The 24,230-nt window shown below is 37.1% G+C and overlaps 1 protein-coding gene across 4 annotated transcripts in view; it reads left to right on the top strand.

The window, feature by feature from the left end:
* MEIS2 (Meis homeobox 2) overlaps window positions 1-24,230 on the top strand; it is a 173,269-nt gene that overhangs the window by 12,737 nt on the left and 136,302 nt on the right. For all 4 annotated transcript variants that reach the window (XM_050336964.1, XM_050336963.1, XM_050336961.1 and 1 more), the window contains one exon: window positions 3,701-3,815. In XM_050336964.1, the coding sequence (XP_050192921.1) occupies window positions 3,701-3,815 (115 nt within the window). The remainder of the gene's footprint in view (window positions 1-3,700; window positions 3,816-24,230) is intronic.

The raw sequence follows: 24,230 nt of genomic DNA, 5'->3' as shown, positions 1-24,230 counted from the left end.
AAAACGACTGAGAATAGATACAAGTCTGCTGTTCACTTTCTGTGGTATCTAACATTAGTTTAGGTCATATGTGTGTGAAATTTTTATAGTGTGCACACATATAGAAAATAGGCAATTGGATTTTGGCAGACATCATCCACACTCTTCAATGTGTTTCTGCAAAGTATATTACTAAACTTGCAAGAAAAAACAAGAAGCCACTCTAGCAGTTTGTGTAATTTATCTAAAGCTATCTGTTAGATTTATTTTTTCCCTCTTCCCCCCCAGTGTGATGACTTAATACAAATTTCATTGAAACTAACAGAAAAATTGCAACTAACATTAGCAGGCTTTACGCCAGGATCTCTTTAGGTACCTAAATTGTACCGATAAAGTGTTTCCAGTGAAGCACATTTTAGATGTGTCATTTGGTCCCAGGTTTGGGTTTGTTTTTTCTTTTTTTAGTGAAGACATGTATAAAACAACTTCTTACGATTAGTCATTTGGCCAAGAATTTTTTCATGAGGGATGCAAGGTTGGAAACAGTCTAGGGGAGAAAAAGAGAAGTTCACTGGCATGTAACAATGATCTTAGTCCAAAGCAAAAGAATGTTGCCTCTTTATGAATGTGTAAACTCCACTCCTAGAATTATTTGTAATTTTTTATAATATTAAAGCCTAGTTATTTCCCTCCCTTTCAAATTCCTCCAATATTCTACTGTCGCATCTAGTAAATATCTTGTCTTTTATTTTCTGTTCTTCAACAAAATTCTGCCAAATCGCTTCCTCAAGAAAACTGTGTCACAAGAAATACACTGAATTCCCAATCAATACGGTCTGTCTTTCTAAAACAGGATCTACAAACTGAGGTCAAGAACAACTCAGCCTGGTGGAGACAGCAAGTGTTTTCAGCTGTGGGAAGTCTCATTCAGTTATGGTTTTGAAACAGAAAGGCTGATCTAGCTTTTGAAATATTGTATGATAGGTTTTGGATGACATTTACCTTAAAATGTAGCTGAATTGTTACTGGTCAATTATTGTAATTTTCATACATGTGATAAGGAGCTCCAACAGTAGATAATATAAGAAAGCCTGCAATACAAAAAATTAGCATAGCTCATGATGTTCCCGGAAAAGTTTAGCCTAGGTGAACATGTTGCAATTGTTACCTTTTCTAAAAGAAGGTTCCAGTATAATGCTGTTGGAGGGCTAAACTCATGCTATGCTATTGTTTCTTTCCTTTTTCATGTTTTTCTTCTAGCTCTTTATCTGATTACCATCCGGCAAACAGCTGACGCTAAGAGGCTGCAGAGGGCTGAAGAGCTCCTGTCTGCTGTTTGCCTTCAGCTTGAAGCTATTTGAGTGGCTTCCTAACTCAAAGATAAAAAGAGAAGCTCATAGGCAGAACTGTGTTTTAATCTGAACTGTAAAGACACTTGCTCAGTTTTTGCATTTTATTTCCATCTGAACTTTTCTCTAACCTTATTTTCAACTTTTTTGTTCTAATAACATCCGGGGTGCTTAAGCTTTCAAGACTTCTCATCCTTCTGTTTCTCTCCACCTGACTCTGTAAAATGATGGTAAAATGTGGTAGTTAGTTAGTTTGTTTTGTTTGTTTGTTTTTCCTTATTGTTTTATTTTCCATTAAATTGCGGGAGATTACAGTATTGATAATTATTTCTGAGACTTAATTAATACAATAGCCTTGATGAATATAAAATATTATTTTTTTTGTGGTATTTTTTTCCCTGTTGTAATTCTGCATGAGGAAAAATAGATCAGTCTTCTAGGTTTTGGAGGGGGTGGTGATTTTGTGCCGTAAGTGCTGTTGTGCTGTCTGTTGTGCTGACAGGTTATGCAAATTTCAGATCCTGACCTGTCTTCTGATTTTACTCCTGTCTTCCTGCCATGGAACCATGTACGTGTGTGCATGTGTCTGTCTGTCTTTGTAAAGTGAAGGTGATTTGGATCTTTCTTACCCTTTGGTCATATGAGACTTTGCTGGGAACCTTTTGAAGTTATGGGCTCTTTCTTTTGTCTCTGCTTCGATCCGGGTCAGGCCCGTCAGATTAATGTTACTGGGTATTGTAGCAAGCCGTTATTTGGCAGTTCTATTCTGCATTGCTATAGAGCATGTGGTACTAATCAGTGCTAGGAGATTACTTTGAGATGTTTCAGTATAGATTCTGGGACTTGGTCCCAATCACACGCTGTATTTTACAATGGGTAAATCAGTTGATTTTGTTGAACTTATTCCTACTACACATTGGGGTAGATGAGGTCAGGATCAGTCCTGCTCAAAAAACGTATCCAAGCTTGTCACTTGCTGTCTTCAGGTTCTCCTCATGCTTTAATAGTAGGGTGTTATTTCACAATGCAGATTTAAACCACAATCAAACCTAAAAAGCTTTTTTTTTTTTTTTCTTTTTTTTGAGGGGGGAATTATTGTTTGTTTTGTTGTTGAATTATTATAATGCACTCGATTAAAGTTCTTGCATACAGGTGACAAGTAACACAGGTCTTGCCCCTAGTCTGATCTGTTTCATGTGTTCTTGCTCTCCTTTTCTGCCAGAGGAAATTCCATCTCTTGCCTGCCTTCATGTGGTGCTGATAAAGCTCTTCCTGTACAGTAGAATTCCTGTTTTCCTTTAAGCAACAGCAGGGTATTGGGAATGATCAGGAAAGGGGAGGAGGATAGGAGGAGAATACACGCAACAAAGTAGCACTAAACTGTAACATTAACTTTTCCTCACTTATCCTTTTAAATAGCAGTTCCTCTGTCTGGGAAAGACAATACCCAATAAATTAGAACGTGTGCTTGAATTATGTGACTAAAGTACAGTAGTTGAGGTCTTACTCTAGCCAAGTTCTGCAAACTTTGTATGTCTGTCTTCTGTGTTCCCTTTTGTAGTGTTTTATGCATGGTAATGTAGAAAGAATTACATAAAAATCACTATACATGTTATTTTATATAATCACCTGGTGGTTATTCTTGACAATTCTTGTAAGCGAACTGTTAGAAAGATAATTCTAGAAAGTCTTTTGAAATGTGTCATATCAAGGTGGTGATGGGGGATGGGGGATGAGGAAGCATCTTTCCTGGTACATAACATCTTTCAGGGAAAGCTTGCTTTTTCCCCTCATAACTTTGCTGGAAGTTTTTCCAGTGTTTAAATGGGTGACAGAGAGGGTAGCAAGTGAGGACATACTCCTTTCCCATGCATGTTCTCTTGTACTTCTTGAAACTGTTTCCCTCCTCCCCTCACTGCTCTAGTCAGTCTGTAAAAACAAAGTGTAAGAAGACAGTTTGCATACCAACTATTTTGATTCTAATGAGAACACCTAGTGTCATAAACTGTACAGGTTGATGCTCTCTCCTCCCACTACCCTGTAGAGCTCATTAAGAAACTTTTTTTTTTCTCTCCTGATATATTCTTCTGCAGTACTACTAAAACAATTAGTTCTAAAACTCTATGGAAAGTTTAAAAAAGAAAAAAAAAAACACCTCTGTTCTGTGCTTTAACAAGTAAATCTTTGTACCTCCTCTGCTTGTCTTTGCTGAAGAATTATTACACTGTGAAAACAGTATCGGTGTTTGGCACATTTGACAAATGCTAATGTGTATACTTCCCCCCCTCCTTCTTCTCCTGGTTTTCTTTCTGTTCTTCATTTGCTGTTGGAATGGAAACCGTGGAAAAAATTCCTTGGCACTCTGACACCAGAATCCTTCATCTTGGAGAGACCATGATGATGCAACCTCAACGCACTCAGCAGGCACACCAGGGCCCTCCAGCGGGGGCCACGCTTCCCAGAGTGGAGACAACAGCAGCGAGCAAGGTAAAAGGTCAAACTTTTTCCCTCCGCAAAGTAGGCATGACTAAAATAACTCCAGGTTTTTTCATTATATCAGTACATCTGCCTTAGAGTAAACATGGAGTGGCAGACTTGCAGTATAATCAGCTGTGACTTAGGGAGACGGTATTTCCTTTTCTTAACCCACTTAGCTGCATTTTATTATTATTTCAAAGTGAAATATCTAATCTTCAAACAAGCTTTGTAATAACAATTGATTAGTTCTGCCAATTCCTTTACAAATTTGGTTATCTACAGTTTATTTTTGTGTGGTGTAAGTAAATATAATGACAGACATACTCTCCAGTTGTGGTGCAGTTGTTTGAGTTATAGACAGAGAATTTAACCTGTAGCTTTAGCCAGGGAAGAAACGTCTGTATGAAGTTATGATGCTGCTAAATTATATAAAGTAGAAGTAAAACCTGAACTGGACAGAAAAATGTTTCTTGCAATGTTTGCTTGTACAGATTTGTTTCTGCTTCTGAAAATCTGGATTTGAATGGTAAACAGAGATGCACCTGAGCTGCAAAATCTCTGATGTACCTTTACAGTGAAACCTTCTCAAGGGTTTAGGAAGTTTGATTATTATTTCAGGATTTTTTGTTTTATTTCCTACTACACCTTATGTGTGGTCATTTGCATCCATGCTGACTGAGTGTCAAAGGCTGTCATTTTGTTATGATAGTGTTTTACACTACTCATTAGAAGAATAAGTGAGTCCAGAAGGTGTAAGAATCAAGTCTCTAGTGCTAAAAGTTGGGTAATGGTGGCCTACTGTCACTCTTAGATCTTGACTCAGAGTTGGGTTTTTTTTTCCTTTTTTTTTTTTTTTTTTTAAGACCAAAGTTTAAGGTGAACTCCATTCATGTTTTTCTTTGTAAACATGGTAAGCTTCTGCTAGTGAGAGAGATATTACCTTTATAAGGTCTTATGATATGGTCCCACCATGAGATATTTCTTGTGCATCTGCAGTATTTTGCATCTGTGTTTTCACCCACGTGCTCAACAGAGCCAAGTGACAGGGCTGACATCCAACAAGCCATGCAGGGTCCCAAAACTGTAGAGAGGAGAAGCCTTCAGGGCTAGAGCTCCCATGATAGGTCTCATGCTGTGGACCACTTCTCACAATGATATTTGCCTCACTTAGGTGGCAGAGCAGATATGTGATTGCATGTCTGTCATGCGGCCCACTGCTTGGCACAGAGCTAAATCCCCTTGTCTGTCTCATGATCTGGTGTTGTACCCATTGTGATTCTAGAAACTTGCGAAGTTTGTTTCTGGTGGAGTGGTTTGGTTTTGTCTCCTATTTGTAAGAGTTGTTTATACGTTTGTAATCGTATAGCTGACAGAAAGCAGTCATGGCACAGGGTGTGATCCAGCTCCAACATGAGTCACAAGGATTTTTTTTCCATGGGGTTAGATTGGAGTTGTACAAGACCTAACACGAACCATTACAGCTTTAGCAGCTAATGATGAAAGGGAGAGCTTGACTGCTAACCAGCATATTGGTGTTTATTAGCTGGCCACAGCTAATAAATAATAGCTATTTATGTCTATCAGCTGTCCATAGGCTTTACTGCTGACCAAATGTTTGTGGTATATTGTGGCTGAGATGTTTGGTGTAGCAGATGATCATTTGCATACTTAAAAACTATTCCTTTGAGTGGTCTGCCACAGCATTTTCATTCCATCCACAGGTATGAAATTTTGGCAGACCTATATCTTCACTGTGCCTCAGTAACCCCTTAGAAATTAGAAAAGTTCCTTCATTGAACCATGCTTGATGTAAAGAAATACCTTGTATCAATATCCAGGGATCTTGCATTTTGCTAGTCTCTGATCACTTGTCATGTAACTCATGGTGCTTGGGAACTATTGATAAGCATTAGAGAAAGCAGTTGATGACAACTACACCAACTTCCCATTGGAAACTGAGTTTTCTGCTAATATATATGACTTTAACTAACCTGTTAGACTCCTGTCTGCAGAAGGGGAACAGCCACTGAAGGGCCAAATCAGTCACTAGTGCTGCCCAGTCTATCACAACAAAACATCTCTAGTATGTTTCCCCTTGTGCTCAGTTGGGCCTTTTAGAGGGAAGCAGACGTCCAGTAGAAAATCACTGTTCCACTCAGCTGCTGGCAGCTGAAAGATGATTCTACCAGCAAAATTCCCATTGGAGATGGCTCTGGATTGCTCTCCCTCTCTCAGTCCTGGAAAAGACTAAAGAGAGGGAGGTACGTCTTGAATTTTTGTTATGCTTCCTTGAGAGGCACAGGGTTTACCTTATAATTTGTGAACTGGCAGTGAGTTGGTCTCAAGACGGATAGATGCCCTCTTGAGCTATTCTGGTGCAGTTATTTGGGTCAACTTCGTTTCCCTGCAGTTTTGTCGAGAGTATCCACAAATGCTGCTTCAAGTTCCACTTACCCCAAAGGATTTCTTGGAAATGGGAGCTCATTAGAGAGTCTTGTGTTACATTAGTAAATTACAACCTTCTACGTTAAGGCCTGGTGGCAGCAGAGATTGATTCATATTAGAGTCAGTCTGTTCTGCCTTTTGAGAGAACCCTTTCCAGGGGTCTCTGCTTTTGCCTTAAGTCTATGATGTGCAGCTTGTGATTTTTTTCTCTTTTATTATTATTTTTTTGGAAGCGGGGGCGGGGGGGGAAGATAGAAAGACCTTGGTTAAGTGATGACTGTCTTTTGCAGACTTTCTCTGCATGAGGTAAATCTGTTTATTGCTTGGAAGGATCCATTCATAATTCTTAAAGTTTGAACCAAATAAAGAAAGTTTAGTCATTTTGTGTGTTTATGAGGACAGTCTCTCCATGACAGTGCATGGCTGTCCTTTGGCATCAAAAGGGTTAATAGAGTCCATGTTTGGTATTATTAGAAGCACCTTGGTATTGAAAGAGTTAAAGAAAGGGCCTTCAGGCAGTAAATGTTGAAAGATTATCCTAATTTTATTAGGGGTAAGTGTCTATGTTGTTCTTAACATGTCACCTCACTTGTTCAACAGAAAACTAAGCTATACAACATACTGATCATTTGGCAAACCATTACTAGTGATCTGTAATCCACCAAGCATTTATTGACTTTATCCCAGTTCAGATTCACAAATGCAAGTTAATTCTGTGTAATACTATTTTAGAGATTAGAAGTTATCTAGTAGGTCTAATCAACTTTCCCCCTGCTCTGGAAAGAGAAAAAGTTAAATATATCCAATAATAAAAATAAAACATTCTAAACACCTTACAAAGGAGAGAAAGGAGAAGCTGATTTAATGGTCTAATGAGGCCATCTTCCAGAGACTTGTTTTGTGTAGGGCTTGCTTTGACCTTTCACTTTGCTCAGGAGCCCAACGCTTCATTTTTCACATTCTTGCAATTACGTTAACGCTTCAAGCATTTCTGACTCCAAGTCAGCTAGCAACACCAGGCATAACTCAACACTGTGAGTTTTTCTCCTCTCTGTAGATTCATTAACAGGTCACCGGGGTCCCAACTGAAATTTAAAACTGACTGGTTCTGTTGGGTTAGCTGAGTTATAGCAAGGGAGATGGCAGGAAAGGGGGTGAGAGAAGGGGAGAGGAGAGAGAAGACCCTGGGGTTTTGGCCAGGGAATATATGTGTAAAAACTCTAAGTGGAAGATTAAAAGGTGTGTGTAGCTTTATCATCCACCCTTTTCTTTGGAGAGAAAAAGCACATCTGAAAGTCTTCTGGGGTATTGTGTTTTCTTTATTCTTTGTGAAACAAAGTGAAAACAGCCCCTGCCTTTACATAAAAGGCTAAATGACTTCTAGAATTTGGCATCAGTTTGTACCACAGTGATGGATGTGATGCTCCCAGTCTTTAATTCCTATTTAATTTCTTTATGGATATTACAAAAAATGAATATGGCAGATTATTCATGAAAAGTGGGAAATAAATCTTTTTAAGGTTTAAAAACATGTGGTCTATAGGAAAGCACCAGGGAATAATTTCAGTTTCATATTTTATGATACCAGTATTGTATACCTGATTTGTCTTATTCACAGTTCAGTCATTCAAAGGGCCGGATCCAGCCAAGTTAGGTGGAGGCTGTTTTCCTTAAGAACCTTTCAGGAAGTCCAGCATCTTTTTAGGATTAGACCTGGGTGACAAACTTGATCATAAGTGAGAAGCCAGAGACAAGAAACCTCTTATAGGTTATAGGGCAGTAAAAATATAAAAGGAGTATCATATCCACTTTGCTTTACCCATGTGAGTGAGTAGCTCATTGATAAGTGGGTTTTTTGGCTTGGTGGCTTTTTTTGGTGGGACTACTTCTGCTGAATGATCTGGCCCTTTATAAATAATATCTGAGGCTACACTCTAGGGCAAATCTCAGAGTAATTTTGAAGCACTTTTGCGCAAGTTTGATGTTTGTCCCACAAATCTGCCCACAATAGCCTTTTTTGGCAAAGATTGCTAATCTGATTCAGGGCAAAGTCAACTAAAATACTAGCTGAAATTACACATTGATCACAGGTTAACTCTCTGGATTGATGCTTTTTAGAAAAATTAGGTAATATATTTCTTATTCACCATATACAATCTTGTAATAACCTTACTATTCAATTTGTTTACAAAAGTACCAGATAAAGCCCAAAGCCCAGATACTATCCTAGTATTGGAAACTCTACTAGAACTACATAAATCTTTGAACCAAACTCCAGGAGTCAGAAAAAGGAGAGGAACAGGCTGATGTTAGTAATAATTAAAAAATAACATATTCATACGAAGTCTGTGGAAGCTAATCCAAAAGCTAATGCTACATCTTCTTTTTTTTTAGTTCTGTAAATATGGTAAGCCTGCTGAAGCTAGTGTGCAAATTCATCATAATATTCAGAACATAATTTTCTTTTGGATTTTTACTTATAAAGGTATAGGGTATGGTTTTATTGGAAGAGAGCTGTCTTCTGTAAGAAAGAAAATTCCCGATAGAAAGGCTTAAACATCCAGACTGTGAAAAATCAAACTTCCTATTAAATAATGCTTCACTGAAGTTGCATTATTTCAGAAGGCACAGCCCTCATAAAGGTGAACTGTATGAAGTATGAAAAACTCTTACAGAACAATGACTTTTTTCAGCTGAGGAAGATACAGGAAGCAAGTAGCCCTTATTAATTCATCTTTTCCTTTCAAGTTTGAGAGGCCCGTCCTTGTGTTGATATGTATGAGTAATTCCCATTAATGGTGGTGGGAGTTACGCATGTGCACTGACAGAAGAATAGACCCCTCAGTGTTCAAAGCACATGAAATTTACATTTTTTCCATTGCTGTAATTGAGATGTTGACAAATTGGAGAATATTGATGAGCCTTTGTTTTAAGTATTTCTTGCCAAGTTTGCTTTATTTTTTCATGGTTTGAACAATGGTGTGGGTTCAGCAGCAATGAATAATAAGGGTAGAGTAAAGATAACTTTGTATCTCAATATTTTGATGTGCCTGTATGAAATAAATTCTTAGGCAAATGGAATATGTTGTTTTAATCATTAGCTATGCATGAAAGAAAAATTGATGTTGACATCTTTGCTGTAAAATCGTTGTAATGGGGCCTTCCTTACAATTCATTTTTGTAAAATTCATTTTGTACATTTTGCAGCAATTGAACAATCCTTGCACTGTGAATAGGCAGAATTCCCAGAAATACTGAGACAGTTGGCCCAGTAACTGCTGAGCTCACACTGCACACCACATGCACATTAACCATGAGGATGCCAGAACCAGCTTAGCTAAACATAGTCAAATTTTAGTATCCTCCCATCCTTTCTTTCTGTCCGTTGTATAAACAAATACATCTTTTTGCAGTTTTTGTTTGATTGCTGGAGTCGGCAAATGTTTATGTCCCTTACCACTTTTCAATATGTAACATTTAAATTTCATAGGGAATCTTCACTTCACCATACAGTTTTCTAATAATCAGCCTGGTAGGAACTGCAGATTCCTCACCTTTTATTAAATTAAGGCTTAGAGAGTGTGTGTGTGGTGTTTAAAATATTATACTTGTATTTATTTGTAGTTAAGTTTCTCACCTCACTCTTACCTTGGAATTCATGTAGGTTTGTATATTTAAGTGTAGATAAAAATCTATATACACATTAGAAAACATTTACTTCCATATTTGTAATAAGTTGTGCTGGGGTTTCAAATGCAGCCTAGTAAAACTCTGACAATAGAATGTTTTCAGAGTGCCAGTAATCTCTTTAAAATAACCCTAAATACAATATGACAGATGCCATCTGGAATAATCTTTTGCTAGTTGCTTTCAACTTTTATTTTTCCTACAGCTAAGTTCATGTAAAACTGGTCACTTACTGTTAAGGTAAACATAGTGAACTCTTTCCTCCACTTTTGTATGTGAATGTTTGGAGAAAATAACAACATAATTTTACTTCAGAGGTTTGCCTCTGTATTCATGTTTCTGGGCTTTTTAAATATGTGTATATTTGAATATACATTTATTAATGTATTTGTATTTCAAAATAAAAAAGGTAAGATTCACCCTTAGGCCATTCTTTCCATCTCAGACTCTACTCAGCCTAATCCAATTTGCCTCCAAATGTTAGATAACATCCCATTTGCTAAATTATAATTGTATGTTTGTTACAATATTAATGGTTTCATAATGCAACACATTCAGACACACAGTAACAAGTGCTTAAATGTCTTCCTGTGTCGTTACAGACTAATTTCTTCCTATATATACCAATTTATTTGAAAGATCTAGTGTTGGAATCTCTGGATTTTTTTTTAACTTAGTTGTGTAAAGGGATGTCTCCTGATGCCTGTTAGAGTTTAATTTAGAGTAGTAATTAAACTTGAATACTGCCTCATAAACAAAAGATAAACAATAAACCAGCCACATTCCCTGCTGTTTCATAGCTTTCTTTCCCAGATGTTTTAGTCCGATAATTTTTACATAGTGAACTACCTAGCATGGAGTGTTATGGACAGAGGTCAAGGCCTAGCTCTTTGTAATGGTTTTATAAAAACTTTTCATTAAAGAAATGGTAGAGTTTCCTCTGTGTAGCTGATAAAATTGTCAGATACTGAAGGACACTCATTAATTGACTTTTTAATTCTCTCCATCTTGTTTAGCAAGACGGCTCTAATTAAAAAAAACAACCCATAAAATTTCTTTTAACTGTTGAGACCAAGGAATGTTGCTGTTTCTTAATATGAGAGTGCCTGAACAGTACATTGGAATCCTCTCTGTCATCCTTGAAAAATAAAAATGCCCTTGCAGGAGCTGCTCTCTCCATGTTGATCCTAAGCAACTACGGAAACGTTCACAGTGGAAGGCTTTTAATTTTTCAAACTGCTCCTCAGGCTGCCGAAGCTTGTGTGTCCATCTCTGGGCCACTCCTCTGCCAGCCATGATCTTTCTAATTGCCAGGTACTGGTAGGCCGTTCAGCTGCAGAAGCCATGTTATTTTCACTGGGTGGGGTAATTACTGAAAGCTGAGAATAGCTGCACTAAAGACACAGGGATACTTTCATGATCCCATTAGCATAAGAGAGGGTAAATTATTCATGCCAAGTGAGGATTCTATGGGGAAAAGTATAGTTAATGCACATAGTTTTTAAATGTATCCCTTTCTGCTCTGAGACTAAATTCTTGTTGGATTCAGTTCTCAGACATTTACGGGAAAGCTCTAGTGGCATGTTAGACGCAGTTCATCTCTCTCTGTTTGCAGCGCTCTCAATAGAGACCATCTGGCACAGATCCAAAAGGTGATTAAACAAAATGATCAGCTCTTGTTGCTGTGTTACATGTCCAATACTCTGGATTAAAAAACATGACCCACAACAGTCAGCTAACATAATTTTTTTTTCCTCCTCTTTCCCATTCCCCTGTAAGAATTCAGATGGTCCACAAATGTCTATGCCATCTTTGTGTCCTTATGGCCCATAATCATGAACAGGTTGTGCAAATGGCTCTTTCTGTAACACGGTCTGTTCCAGCAGCATAGAAACATTTCATATTAATTGGGTCAGTCTAATGTTCATAATGACATGGGGAAAAATTACCCAAATGTGTTCCTATAGTAAACACTTAAAATGTGCCTTTCTCCGATTAGAAAAGTGAAATTAGACATTAGGCTCATGTAGCTGATTTATTTTTTAGGACAGAGGAAAATCAAAGCATGACACTGTCATCTGCTTAAACTAGTTTAAAGCCCCTTCTAACCAAATAAAAAAAAAGGGGGAGGGGTGAGCTGTGGTTTAACACCACAATCAGGGAATGAATTTACAGTGCTATTCAGAAGAGTACTCCCTTATCATAAACAAGTTGATAATCACACTGAATCTAACTCCCAGTTAGCTCTTTCTTTGCTCACAGAGATCGGTGTACATGTCCTCCTTAAGCCGTGATATGTTGCTGTTGAGTCAGACAGAATGCTTATATACCTTACATCATATTCAGAATGTAAGGATTAATGCAATATATTTACTGAAGAAACCAACTAATCAGCAAGGTAATTTTTCAAACAAATCCGTTTAATGCTTGAATTAAGGTAAAAATGCCAAGACTGTTAAGAGAGGACATATGTATCTTATCTTTTTGGGGTTGCATCAAATGCCAAGTACTAGTGTAAATTTAACAGAAACCAGACATTGTTGGAAAGTAATTAAAGAAATATTGAAATTAAACCTACCATATGAGTGAAATATTTGTAGGCCCATTTTGTTGTATGCATAACAATTTGCATGGAATTGAACGTTATGTCCTTACTTCTTGAGTTATACTTTGTTAAAAGTGACAAAGGAATCACCTCTCTGTATTCAGGCATAAGATTGGAGGGATCCATTTCATGCTGAGGATGGTTACAGTCCAAAATCAGTAGGTTTACTTAGAGGAGATATTTCTTAAAAAAAAACCAAACCAAAACAAAACCAAACAAATGACAAAAACACAAAACAAAACCAAACAAACAAAAACCCAAAACAAAACAAAACAAAAAATCCCACACCTGAAAACCTTTAAATCTATGCCAAGAAAAATCAAATTCCACCTTTGAAAGCTTAGAAGATCCACTGAAGCTGTCAGCATCCCTTACTGTGCAAGGCTGTTGTAGTTTAACACCAGCCGGCAGCTCAGCTCCACACAACCACTTTTCCATTCCTCTCAGCCAGTGAGATGGGTGAGAGAATCCAACGGGCAAAAGTAGGAAAACTCATAGGTTGAAATAAAGATAGTTTAACAGGTAAAGCGAAACAAGGAATTCAGCACTCCTCCTTAGCAGGCAGGTGTTCAGCCATCTGAAGAGCAGCAGGGCTCTATCATGCATAAGGGTGACTTGGGACAGCAGTACCTTCTTCCTCAGCTCTATAAGCTGAGCATGGCACCAAAGGGTGAGAGATATTCCTTTGGTCAGTTGGGGTCATCTGTCCTGGGTGTGTTCTCTCCCAAGTTCTTTTGCACCCCTGGCGTCCTTGCTGGTGGGGTGGGGTGAGAAGCACTTCTGCTTCTCACCTTAATGCTGGGCAAGTGCTACTCAGCAATAAAAAACATCCCTGTGTTATCAACACAGTTTCCAACTCAAAACATGGCTCCATACCAGCCAATGTGAAGAAAATTAACTCTACCCCAGATACAACCAACACAAAGGTGAAAGCCATAGGTAAAAGGCACCGACATGTCCAGAGTTTTTGGAGCAGGATGGTAAACTCCCCCAGCTCAGTGCAGCCTGCAAATGAAAGAGACCCACACAGCCTTGTGGGGCTTAAGGCTATTACAGGGTAACTCATGCTCTGTTGTCATGCTGATTTTCAATTGATTTTTTGCTGTACAGTACTTGTTGAAGGCCCTCTAGAGCATCAAACACTGCATTATGGCACTACACTTTGTAGTATGCTGGCCCTTTGTTTTAATGCCTTGTCTTTGCCTGAGAAGAGGAGTGCTAACCACTCCATGATTGCTCCAGTGTCTGAGTGACTTCTATATCTGGGGAAGTAGAACAGGTGAAGAAGATTTGACAGCTGAGTTTAGCTGGCTCTTAGTGTGATTTGTTGCAGTTGTTTATAGTTCTCAATTTTCAAACCATTCTGATTTTGAACTGTAGTAAAATATTCCTTTTGACTTATAAAATCACTTGTCATGAAAGTAACTAATAATAGGGTACTAATAAACTCAAATCTGGGTCTGGTGTACTTTCTAGTAACAAGTACTAGAGGTTGTTAAAGCTGGAACTGAGGTTGCAGGAAGCTTTGTATAGGCTAAACTGAGTAATTTCTCCTATTTTCTACCTTCCTATTTCTTCACTTAAGCCATCGTATCCCTCAGACAAGCTTTTCATTCACTAAAAAATAAAGCCATCTACATGAAAGTCTTGATAAGCTAAGGATTTTTAAAATTACAAGATTGTCTATATATTTAGGATCTCATCTTCAAATAAATGTTTACCATTTTAACCAGTGGTTTCTATTGGCTTGTGTAAGTCTTCATGCATGCAACAGAAGATGTAAACGAGTATTTAGAATTGTTTACAACAATAACAAAGTACACTTGAAAACACATGTAGAAACTTTTACTTTCAAATCTCTGGTGTTGTGTGAGCTATAAAAAAGCAGTGTAGTCAAAAAGATAGGATAATACAGGGAAATAGTGATGACCACCTTAACTAGCCCATGATTATCGAAATGTTTGGTCCCTGGAAAGACACTTGTCATTTTGGTGGCCTCCCTGTAGCTTCTCAGTTTGTTGCCATGAGGTAAAGATATGTTTGTCTACCCAGGAGCAATTAACTTTAGAACTGAATCCAATAGGACTTCATGTAAGTTACATGCCCTCTCTGACATGTGTTCTTCCTCATCTGTACAATGATGACTAGAGTACTTAGATGTTCCACAAATGATATGAATGGTCATCTGTTGTCGTGGACTGCTCCGATATTACAGGAATGCAGGGGTTTACGGGCCTTCCTGAATTTCATAGAATAAGCTCTGGATATACTGCATTTGTAAATTATTGTATTAGTTATTTTCAAACACTTCTTTTTTCAACAAAGGTGAAAAAAAGGTGACTGAAATACTTGATCTTTTTATTTCGTATAGTTTTTCATGAACAAGACTTACAAAGTGATAAATAAAGGATGACGTGGGTTGCATCACCAGTTCCTTAGTGATGTTTCCATAAGGATGAGAAGTCTAAAGTGGTGTTTCCAATGTTTAAAAAATTGTTGTATGACTATACATGTGTCTTATATTCCTTGTATATAATCCACGTTTAGTGGGGCATTTTTTTCTTTTGTTTTTTCTCTCTCTCCCTGAGCAACCACAGTAAATGTAGATCAAGGAAAACTTGGATTCTCTGTTCATTTTTAGGTCTTAGGGACTCAAGGGTAATGCTTGTTTTAAACAAAATTGTTCAATGCATTGTTTGTTTTTTTTCTTCTTTAGGAATTGCTTAGTACTCTTGAGCAGGTTGTGGTGCTTAGTGACCTTGCACATCAATAGCTCTGTCTTTTAAGCATGGACACTGATTTTTCTCATCCATGGCCTACTCTGTTGCCTATGAGTTTTCAGCATAAGCAAAGGTAGTGGTGGCTAAGAATGAAAGCTTAGGGCATCAGAACTGGCAGCAGTATCATGAATAGCCTGCTTCCTATTTAGATATTTTTTGTTAACTATGAAATACCTCATATATGTTTGAGGTTATATATATGTAGTTATTTTGCAGTTGTTTATTACTGCTTTTAATCTTAATAAGCATACCGATCTAGATTTAGTAGCTTTAGTATCTTTCTACAGAAGTTAAGAATAATATTTTAAAACATGCCAAATAGATGCCTTGATCACAGTTACAGTACTCATGAGAGATCTGTCATTTGTTGATGAATCAGCAGAGGACTGTCCAGAGAAGGACTGAAGGAAGGCGGTGGGAGTCAGTTAAAAGCAGTTCTTCCTTCTCAGAAGAGAGAAGAGAAGAGAAAGACACTATTCCCATAAGATCCTGATCCTTCTTGAATGGTATCAGTAGCAATAGCAAGGGTGCTGCTACTTTCAGATCTGCAAATGCATCCAAATAAATGAAAGCAAAGTATGATTTTCTTATCTTAAAAAACAAACACATGAAAAAAAATCTCAGTTTTTTTTACAATTTCCACAGAAACTACTGCCATTAAGACATGTAGGATCTACAAAAAGAAAGCCATAAAGTTCTAATACTTCCTAATATATTTTGGAACAAAATTTCATCATGCCTTATATTTTAGAGGACAAATATTAGTAAGCACCAGGCTTTTTTATTTGCACAACAAAGTTTTAAATCACTTTTTTCCCTCTGATGGTTTTTAAATGTTAAATTGAGCTTCAGAGAAGAATTAATTTGTGCTTTCAGTTCATTTAATTTCTTGAAATGCTAACAGTTTCTAAAATCTATTGGAAACAATAAACATGCAGTAAATTTAAACTTAACTTTAAGGAATTGGACTGCTTCTCTTTGATTGCATTCAATAGAGTAATTCAGGTAGGTGTGGAGCTGGAGAAAGTAAATGATTCTTTGTTTTCTACTGTTACATATGGGTGATTTATAAGTGACAGCCCCAAAGCCTGGCTGTTTTTAGGTTATTTGTGAAGCTGTCTTTACCCCAGCATAAGGAGTGAACACAGGGAAAGTGTCTGGTGGCAAAGTTGGCATGATGACCCTGGTGACCCTATTCCTACCTGCAGCTGGGGCAGTGAGCCCAGGAAAGAGCAAGACAAAGTGGTTTCCCCCTGCTTCACTGACTTCCCAGATGCTTGGAGGCTGAAGTCTATTACTAACTCCAGATGCTCAAACTTGCACTGAGTTCTGTCCTAAACTGCTGGCCTTATAGTTCATGGAAAAAGCTCAAATCATTTTATGGATGCTTACCCTTGTACACTCTTGGCACTAGACATTCCTCACACATAGGCTAGGATTGGGGTCTTCTACTTTCTTGTGTAAACAGAGCATTTGCTATAACTGACAAGGATTGGTGGAGCAGCCATGAAAGTGAGAGAGGGGAATGCAGCAAATTTTCTATTAATACGTGATTCATATAATGAAATTTTTTTACAACCCTGGCATTTAATTCTTAAATAAATACAGTGCACTTTTCCTTATAATCTTTTGTTATGTCCACCATATTGTGACAATAATTGTTTAAGCAATTACATATGTTTAAATTTTATTTGAGCCCCTCCACATACAGCTGTAAGTTGGTCATCCTTAGACTAAAGGCAGCCCCTATGAGCAGAGAGTTCAGCAGAGTGAACATGGTAAATACATGTATATAATGTTATTGCAGGACTTGTTGCTAAGTTTTTAAATAATTACAAGTGTAAAATTTCAAAACTTGCATGAAATCCCTCTTAGATATAACACTCCTTCCTAAAGAGGATGGAACATCACTTAAATAGTACAAATCAAAAATTTTCAGCTTGAATCTTTCTTCCTGATTCCTCACACCTTAGGTTTACCACTTACTGATGGTTCTCCGTTTTATGAGACTCCTGACCCTGTACATCTGTCAAAGGGGATAGTTCAGAATGAAGATAACCTCCTACTCAGTAGGACTGCAATATTCTCTTAGCTCCTACTAGGTGCCTGAACAAGCAGAGGGCTTAAGTGAAATCCTTTAGCTGAGCCAAAATCTGTTCTTATTTAGGGACTAATCCAAAGCCTGTTAAATCAACAGAAGGAGACTTTGGTTGACTTCAGAGAGCTTTGGATCAGGCCCTTCCTTGCTAATACATCTGAAATCAATGGAGGTACATTAGGCTTCTGCCAGTGATAAAAAAGGGAGAGGGATTGTTCTTTATTTGTACAGTACCTAACATATTGAGGTCCTGGTGCTCAAACAATGCCCCAAGTACTTCATTGAGACAACAGTAATTTTGACTTGATTACACTGCTTGGTGTTCATGGACTCTCATTCAGCTGGGTACCTAATTCAGTTGTTGAAAACAACCACGTATGGTGTGCATCCACCTCATGCCCAAACATTATTTTTGTTTGCTAATGTTTCATATCAAGAAATTTCTTGCAAAAAGTAAAAAGAGAGGGTGTCAGTTTTTATATTGGATTTCTTCTTGTATTTTTATGCTCTTAGATTGTTAAGAAAGCTGGTTTGAGTGAAAAATACTCAGTCTGTAAAACACGTAAAACCCAAGGAGTGTGACTTTTACTGTCAGTTCCCTACCCTGAGAAAATTATTAAAGCCCCATGTCTTCTGTATAACCAAAAGGCTGTTACCTTTTTATTTCTTCATTAATGCTTTTATTTTTGTTTCTCAGTGGTAAGCTGAAATCCAAATTGTAGTTTGCCATTTGTGTAATAATCAGCAGTAGGGAGATGGCAAATATTTTTAGGCAAGAAATGGCAAAGGATTAAAATTTCTTTGTATATTTCAGCACAGACTTTCCATTTTCTGAAGTGCCTACAGCAACAGAAGTAGGACCTCAGTCTGGAAAAGGCTACTGCATTGCCTTACTCTGTATATTGAAGACTCATTACTGAAGTGAAGATGCACACTTTAGGGTTAATATTGACCACCTCAGCCTTTGTAAGATATGTTTTCAATTGACACTTTTGCTCTAGCCATAAACCACAAATATTTTCCCCAAAAATAAAATTAGTAAGGTTTGCCTCCTTTAGCTTATTAAACTTTTGATTAGATTTCATGTCCTTCTGAATCCGTGCACTTAAGATTCATTTTGTGTATTCAGACACTTAACGTATTTTGTGCAAAACATCTGTCACAATGTGAAAATGTATTTAAGTAATATTTATAGTTCATAACTTTTTTTTTTGTGATAAATATCTTCCTAGATGCAAAGTGTTAAACTTAATTAATACTTTGTTTTAATGGACTTATATTTATTTAGGAATGTTTTATCCATTCTATATGAAATGGTAAGTTTATAGTATTACAAAATTAAATTTTTATTTCGAGATTACCAAAATGCTTAATACATATAGATGCCTTTCATTTTAGGGAAACAGAGATAGGCTGATCTGTGCTACCATCTCATATGACTTAAAATTTTGCATGTTCTATTCTTTGCTTGTGCAATGATTTTGAAAAGAGGAAAATTACTGCAGTGCTCCTACTTCAGTCCAAGAGAGAAGTAACAATGCAATTTTCCAGTTAAAAAAAAGACATAAGAAAGACTATCATATTAGTGTTGAATGTTTATTAGATTTTAATTGCTTATAGATTTTATGTTTTCTTTCAGTTTTACAAGACCATATCTGAACTTCCCTATAGTTCACAAATTTACTTTAGATGTTGTTGAGAGATAATCACCATGTATTGGCCCGTTTTCTTCTTTCTTCCCTCAGAATAATCAAGTTCATCCTACCTTATCTATTTCAAGAAAAGTTTCTGTAGTGCATATCTGCATTGATAGATGAAACACTTTCATTTATCTTTGAACTGGTTATCCTAATTATTTCCCTGAGTTAGATGTTATTAACAGTTTATATTCCCAGCTCTGAGCATATTTTGGCATAAAGTTCTGTGTATCAGCAAGGTTTTATGAAAGAAGGGATTCATTGATTTTTTTTTTAAAGATCTTTCATTCATGCAATTAATATATAACTCAGGGTCAGCTAAAAATTTGCCCCCTTTTTTTGGTTGCTGTTGTTTTTTGTTTGCTTTGTTTTGTTTTGTTTTCTCCTCTGAATTTGAATTTGGGTAGGCCTTTCTAATCTGGTAATTCATCAGTAACACTCAGGGTTTGGTTTCAAACCCCTCTCTGCCTTCTTGTAAACTAATCCTACAGTCATAGGACCACCAAAGAGAATGTCATTTTAGCTAGAAGTCCACACTGTCAGAATTGAGGTTTACTGTATGCCAATTAACCCTCCTTTAAGCTCTTCCAAATGGCTATCAATCTGGTTTGTTTAAAAGAAATAAGCTGTTCTTTTATTTTAGAACTAGGAAAGAATTTTACATCTTTCTAAAGCAATTTTCTGCATTCTTACTGACTTCATTGATGTGAATGTAAAGTACACAATAGGTCAAATTCTGACTTCAGTGGGAGTTGGTGGGAGCACAGTCTGTACATCTGAAAGCAGACTTGATTCAATCTCAGTGTGTCTGTACGGCAAAAAAAATCTTATCTCTACATAATTTGTCTTCGTATAATCAGTGAGTACAGATTTGAGTTTATTTCTCTTGTTATTTTCATGACTGCCTTACATGAGCTCAGAGGAGCTCTCAAATTCTTAGCAGGGGTGTGTGTGTGTGTGTGTATTTTTTTTTTCCGTGTTTATTCACATATAAACATTTTACATGCTTCCTTTGAGAATTTCCTTGTAAGGTTCAGTTATTCTTAAGAGACTGAGAACTCGTCTAGTGCATAATTTGTAAACTATGCAAAGAGCACCCTCCAGCTGAGGCAAACCCTAGAACAATCCACTTGGACCTGCTTTGCTTGCCACTGTAGGACTCTTGGATATAAAGATCCTAGTTCAAAGTGTGGTTGTAATGAGCAATACTCATGCAAAACTAGATGTTCTGTGGAGGATCCATGTATTGGTCTTCTGTTCCAGTCTTCCATCAAACATCTGCTTCTCACAGCATGATTAATTTTCTTTTATATAATTTGAGAAGGATATTGTTTTTGATCACCAAAAAAAGCATAAGACCTTCTGCTCTTATGCCTTCTCCATGCTCATTAGCTGTTCCTGAGCTGTCTGTCTTTTTTCACTGGAGTGAGGTATAACTTATGTAAGCAAAATAAGATTATTGAAACCAAAAGAAAATGGAGAAATTCAGTTACACTGTGGGTAGGAATGTTGCTGCTAAATTCAGGTGAAACCATGGATTTTTTTATTTGTGTGCTTTATCTTAAAACTGAGTAAAACCTGTATCCCACATTCAGAAGAAAAGCTTCATTTACACCAGGTTTCTTATGCTGTAAATAACTGATTCAGCAGCCTTGATCCACTCAAATTTTACTTTCTAGCTGCCTTTTTATAACAGTCCTTTAAACATTGTTAGTTTGGAACTTATCACCTTATTTTTAGAATGTTATAGGTACAAAAAATTGACTTTAAAATAGATTCCAAGTAGTTTAGGCCTTTAACATAGCATTAGAAGATTTCCTTCTCTAAATCATCAGGCATATATTAAAAAGCAACTGTCAGTTGGTTTCCTTCCTGTCTTATATATATTAAGGTTATGACAACGGAAGTTCTAAGCTTAGCTTCCACCCCCCTTTTTTTTTCTCAATTTAAGTTAATAACTCTGGGGCATGTTCTCTTAGTTACATTAAGTAGTCATGAAAGTAAGGGTCTTTTGGTGGTGGTGTGTTCTTTGTTTGGTAGGTTTGGGGGTTTTGTGGGGTTTTTTTGTTTGTTTCTTTGGGGTGGTTTTTTTCAGTTTGTTTGATTTTGTTGTTTTTTTCCAATAGTATGGCAAAGAATAGTAGGACATAAACTTTTTAAGAGTTGATTTTATAAAATGTATAGGATGGAGAAAGCTTTTTCTTGAATCAGTCCACAACTGTTAGAAGAAACAGTAGATCTGCAGACACGCTATGGCTTTTCTCTTGTCCAGGGAAATCCATTGAATCTTGGCCTTCATTTAGGATTCCCTCCTCATGAGCAAATTCCCATGACCGCTTTTGAAGCTTTAAAAGCTTTGGTTTTGTTTTAAAAGGCCTCTGAGCATAGGCGATGTTTTCATAGGCATTTAGGAACAAAAACTTGAGCTTTTAAACCTCCAAATGTTGCTGTGGGGATTCACTTGGCTTCACAGCAAACCAAGTCTGAGATAACACCTGCAAGAAATGTGTATCTGTGTGAGTGTATTTTGTGAAAATTGTGATGCACTATCTCAACTGACCCACAAATGTGACAGTGGTGTGTGTGTACATATAAATCTTATTGTTATCTTTTTCTGTTATTCAGTTTTAAGAGCAAGCTATTATTTTGGTTTTCTGAAATGACTGATTTGGATAAGCCAGTTTTGGTTTTATATTATTTTAATGTCTTCTCCCTCTATGTCCTCTGATGCAAACACTAACAAGTGGTCTTCAGAAGAACAGACTGAGTGAAAGTCAATGGTTATGTTTCATTATCTAAAGGGTACTGAGTATTTTGCTTCAGCTTTACTTTTTTCTTCTACAGCTAACATCAGTTGCACAATAACAGGTAGTTTTCTGTAAGTAGATGGATCATACCACATGTAAACCCGGGTCTGTGATTACTAGATGGGAAAAAATGCACAATAGAAATGAGCGGACAAGTTGTTAGGCTGGTGAAGTAACAGAAGTACTTATTTGCACTCCTTTTCAACTCCATCTCTATGTGTCTTAAACACCTGAAGTGAAATTTCATCATGTTTTGGAGGGACAGGGATTTTCAGGATTAAGGATAAATATTAAATGAATATATTAGCACTGCCTTTCTTCTGTCCTGTGCTGTTCTCAAAACACCTGTTAAAAACAACCAAGCACATATTTTGAATTGATGATACTGACTGGCAAACTTGGCACCAAATAACCTGATGAAACTAAAATGTTGATGCAGAACATGTGCTTAACTTAACAGTCCATAACCCTGTTTTTCAAACACTGAAATACCTACCCTGAGGAAAGCTCATAAAACTAAGGTCTTTAAAGTTCATAGATTAGACCAATGAAGCTGTGGCCATTTTTCAGAATATGCATCTTCACTGACTCCTGTTAATTCAAGATGGCCAAGTGTATAAAATAGGAAACATGAAAGTACTGAAGATTTTTATTTTAAAGTGTGCCTTTTGAAAAGGTTCAGTGTCTAAAAGAATGAGATGAAAAGGGATCCTTGGAGAGGCAAACATTCTGCAGCTGAGAACACTACATATTGCAGGCAGAATCTCTGCATGGTTTCCAAGGGTATTTAATTATTTTTAAAACATATAATGATTAATTCTTCTAGAAATTCCCAGTGCCCTTAAGATTCTATTGCTTGGGATTAGGTTGAGTAATTTGGCATATCTCTAATCGTGTTTCCCCATGTGTAACATTCCAGCCGTGTCTGTCTTACTTTACTGTTAAATATATAATTTATAAACAGATAGCAATCCTGATAAGCTTGTTTGAATCCATTCTAGAATGAAATTACTTGTGTGTGATAGCTTCAAGCTACTTTAGAGTAACTGTCCTCAACAAAGAAGAAATCTTTGTTATATTATTCATCTGGAGGCACTGGAAATTAAAAATCTGAGCTACTTTAGCAACCAGGAGCTATTATTTCTGAAGAAATAAACTTTCTGCACCAAGCAAACATGAATTTTCAACAAATATGTGCACACACAATTTTCCTTTTTGCCCTTGTCCACACAGGGTGCATGTTTGACATATGCAAGTTTTCTTAATTGAATTTTTCTCTCTGTGTAAGTTTTCTGATAAAAAGCTTACAATCCTCCATTTCACCGAATGAGTGCACTTTTTTTGCCTTCACTATATGCTTTGATGTTAGGCATTTTGGGATACGGTGGTTTTATTTCTCTTTTGTGGGAATAAACCAGAAGCATCTTCTTGTACTGAATAGCCTGGCTGAAAATGAAAATAGACCACTTAAGCTGTGAATTGGCAAAGGGGGAGTCAGACTTTTTTTTCTCAATGTTCCTTACATTTTTTTGATAACTGAACAAAACTCGGTGGAAAAAACAAGTTGTTCTTAACAACGAAATTGTTTAGAAGAGCAACATGTTTATGTATCTGGATGAGAACAGTGCATTGTTAGCAGTGACTGCATGAATCGCATGATGCAACCTTTGACAACAGAGTGTCTGCTGGAGACATCTTTCACCCTGAGGAAAAAGGCTCTGAAGGTGAGGAATGCCGCTATCTGTCCTGGCCCACCATACACAGTGGCTACCCACCACTGTCCTTGCAGCTGCCTGGTTATGAAGCTCTTCAAGTACAAATCAGACAAGCCCAAATCAAGCAGAGTCTCCTGAAGAGACATTGAAAGCCATCTCTCTTTTGCTTTGGTTGAAAAGCAGCGGTTAAGTCAGGACCTCAGAGAATATAAAACTAGGATGAGACCCTTAGTCTTTAAGTAGTCTCATTATGTAATAAAGTACCTGAAGAAGGATTGCTAATATCTGATACGCTTGCCATTCCCTCAGATCCTTTACTTTTATAAATCACTTGTTCCCAGTGCTGTGGAAACCTGTATATACAGCGTGTTATGCTTCAGACACACAGGCCCAAGTTACAAACTGTAGTGTGCAAACACAGGAGGCATCAGCTGTTTCTTTTTCAGGTGGTGGGAAAGGAAAGGCTAAGGGCTGGGGTCAGTTGGGGAAGAAGTAAAAATCATAAAGTGTTAGGAATGTTTTCAGACCAATGTAGTTCTGATTTTCGGAGAAAAGAAAGTTCATTGTGCTGGTAATCTGAGAAACTTTCT

Source organism: Myiozetetes cayanensis, unplaced genomic scaffold (genome assembly GCF_022539395.1).
Source record: "Myiozetetes cayanensis isolate MyiCay16 unplaced genomic scaffold, myiCay2020 scf6-25, whole genome shotgun sequence".
NCBI classification, from domain to species: Eukaryota; Metazoa; Chordata; class Aves; order Passeriformes; family Tyrannidae; genus Myiozetetes; species Myiozetetes cayanensis.
The sequence above is the reverse complement of the archived record's forward strand: the minus strand, read 5'-3'. Positions and strand labels throughout refer to the sequence as shown.